Below are 2671 nucleotides of genomic sequence, written 5' to 3'. Positions count from 1 at the left end.
TGTGATATGTGATTGTGTGTGCTATGTGTTCGACCCTCAAGTCATGTTTGGCTCCTTGGAATTCTTTCCACGGAGTAAAAGAAACTCATCTCATTGACCTCTCTCTCTCTCTCTCCCTCTCTCTCTCTCACACACACACACACCCCCCTACCAATAAGGGCTGGATCTCATGAACTGAAACAGAAGCTGAAAATTATCACAATTTCGAAAGTGGGCCCTTGACTAGTGTTTTAGGATAAGACAAAAACAAAGACCCAAGAAATAACACAATCAGGTTTGCAACTATTCTAAGGGGACCTCCAAAAGCCAAGCAACTGGGAATCCACAGCAGGTAGGGAAAGGCACCGTGAACTAGCTCTCTTCGTAAGATGCGTAATGTAACAGGACAGTCAAGTTTCCACCTACATTTAAAACAGACTGTCCTCAGATCCTGATGGGTCTCTTGTGAACGTGGATAAATCATAATACTTCCGTTCTCAAAATCTTGCCAAGGGCGAAAAAGCATACATACAATCTCCAATCGAGGCACCGCCCAAATGCACAACTAAGAATTAATATAATCCACATCCCATGTGTAAAATAGAGTGGCTTTTGCCCCCTTTCCTTAATGCAGGACAGAATCTGTCTTGCAAAATCTTTTGAGCTCTCTCTCTCTCTCTCTCTCTCTCTCTCTCCATGTCAAGGTTTGAGCACGTCATATAGCATATTCAATCTACGTGCCAACAAAAATGCACAAACAAACATGTCGATTGCTAAAAGGCCCAAGATAATCCAACCTATGCCAAGTTTCTTGTTTGACATAGTCGGCGTCCATAGGTAGCAATCATTTTTTTCGCCCTCTGCGAAATTGTCCAGCTTTCCTTCTGAACTCTTCAGGATCGTCTGGTATTTTTCTGATCCTGAAACCTTGTCGAACATATTTTACCAAGAAACGTGCGATTTGATAAAGCCCTTTTGGTCCAATTGTAATCAACGAGTACTGCAAGGACAGGACAGCATATGAACATGAGTTGAAGGTCGAATTTGAAGTTCAAAACAGGGCAGAACTAACGTGAACCTTTTGCCTAATTTTTCCCAAGACAGGTCGAGTATACGTACTAGTAATATCAGCCCACTTGTTGCCAAAAAAACTTCTCTAGCTTCCCCCCAATCCCAAGGCTGCTCTTCACCTGAACCTTCCCCCCCATCTCCATCTCCATCCCCACCTCCACCCCCAGTTCCCCCCCCATCACCATCACCGAGAGTGACCTCCCGGCTTTTTATCTCCTGGTTCCACTTCTTGAAAACGTTCTTCTTCTGTTCTAATGCCTGTTCCAACGCTTTCCGAGCTGCATCCTGCAAGATAGCCCAGATCATAAGGATACACTAAGAGACAAATTCCATAACTTTTTGAATCGTCGTCAACCCCACAACCTTAGTTTGATCATCCATCCATAGTAGGGTTTGACAAGAATTGTTAGTACCAATGCATGCTTGACGAAGCACTCACACATCCACTTCAGGCTGGCGATGCTGAAAGTAGAAAGAGATTTCCTGGTCAATGACAGCGTTCTGCAGAGGGCATCCACCAGAATATGTTCGCTGTATTCAAAAGTGCCTTGACAGAAGCTCCTTTGAGATGGTTGAATGGAGTGGATTTTAAAAGGAGCTTCTGTCAAGGCTCTTTTGAATACCTCCGCAACGACTAAGGTAATGACTCGTCACATATACACAGGGCAAGTTTGTTCAACAATTAAAGCTCCAGCATGGTGAATGTGGCACCCAAACTTGATGTCCGCAATGAGACAGCAGCCAAGCTCTAAAACGTTCAGAATGAAAACGGTTGCTGCCCCATGTATAATAATGGGTTTATCAAGAAACAGAGTTGAGATTTCAAGGAGAACCCGTTTATCCACCTCTCGGGTCTGCATTTAAGGGGCGAATGAAGAAGAAAGTCCCACGGAAACTCTTGGGTGTGCATCTAAGGGGCGTAAGAAGCAGAAACTCCGACGGAAAAGTTCAATGTACGTAATTCAGACAGCTAAGGAAAATGTCTGATAAGATCGAGGAAGCTCACCTCTCGACTGTCGTCGGCAACGCAAGTGATGGGGGCTTTGGATTTGCAAAGGGAAATGCGCGAGTTCCAAGGAAAGCGAGGGTAAGGGGGGGATCGAAGGGGCTTATGGAGGAGGAAGAGAGAGCATGGAGAAGGGGGAGGGCAAAGGCAAAGGGAGGAGGGAGGCGAAGGATAGGCATGCGAGGCATGAAAAGGCCATCCCATTTTGTCCAAGCATCATAAGCGCTTGCCCTATGGTTTATGTAGTTGTTTGAGCTTTTATTTCAATTCTCATTAGCACGAACTCACCATGGGCAGATGTGTATGTTTTGACCTCCTCACTTTGAGATTGGCCTTCATTTGACTCGCTAGGAAACTAGGGTGTGGTAGGCCGCCTAAGGTGAAAGAGAGTAAAGTAAAAAATGTTGATTATAAATTAACGATGAAGAAAGGATTCTTTGAAATAACGGGAAAAAAAAATATTAAAGTAGAATTAGAAATTGTTGATGCATAAATCGTAATGTTAGTTGTAGAGTCAATGAACACCGTAAAGTGGAATTTGAAACTCTATATTTATGAATATGTTATGTAATTTCATGTATATGAGTGCGTAGATAAATTAAAACAATGAATAAA

At 43.4% G+C, this 2671-nt stretch overlaps 1 protein-coding gene across 1 annotated transcript; it reads right to left on the bottom strand.

Moving 5' to 3' along the window:
- Positions 1-571: 571 nt before the first annotated feature.
- On the bottom strand, positions 572-2317 carry LOC147904277 (uncharacterized). The gene is made up of 3 exons (XM_087397065.1): positions 2057-2317; positions 1099-1335; positions 572-979 (listed from the first exon to the last, which is right to left on the bottom strand). Exons 1-3 carry the CDS (start codon positions 2258-2260, stop codon positions 824-826), a joined length of 597 nt encoding a protein of 198 aa, XP_087253191.1. The 5' UTR covers positions 2261-2317; the 3' UTR covers positions 572-823.
- Positions 2318-2671: the final 354 nt, after the last annotated feature.

The sequence above is a fragment of the Dipteris shenzhenensis genome, chromosome 2 (genome assembly GCF_047967505.1).
Source record: "Dipteris shenzhenensis isolate YYH24624 ecotype China chromosome 2, Dip_SZ_1.0, whole genome shotgun sequence".
In the NCBI taxonomy this organism is placed as follows: domain Eukaryota; kingdom Viridiplantae; phylum Streptophyta; class Polypodiopsida; order Gleicheniales; family Dipteridaceae; genus Dipteris; species Dipteris shenzhenensis.
Note: the sequence above shows the minus strand (reverse complement) of the source record. Positions and strands in the feature narration are given on the sequence as shown.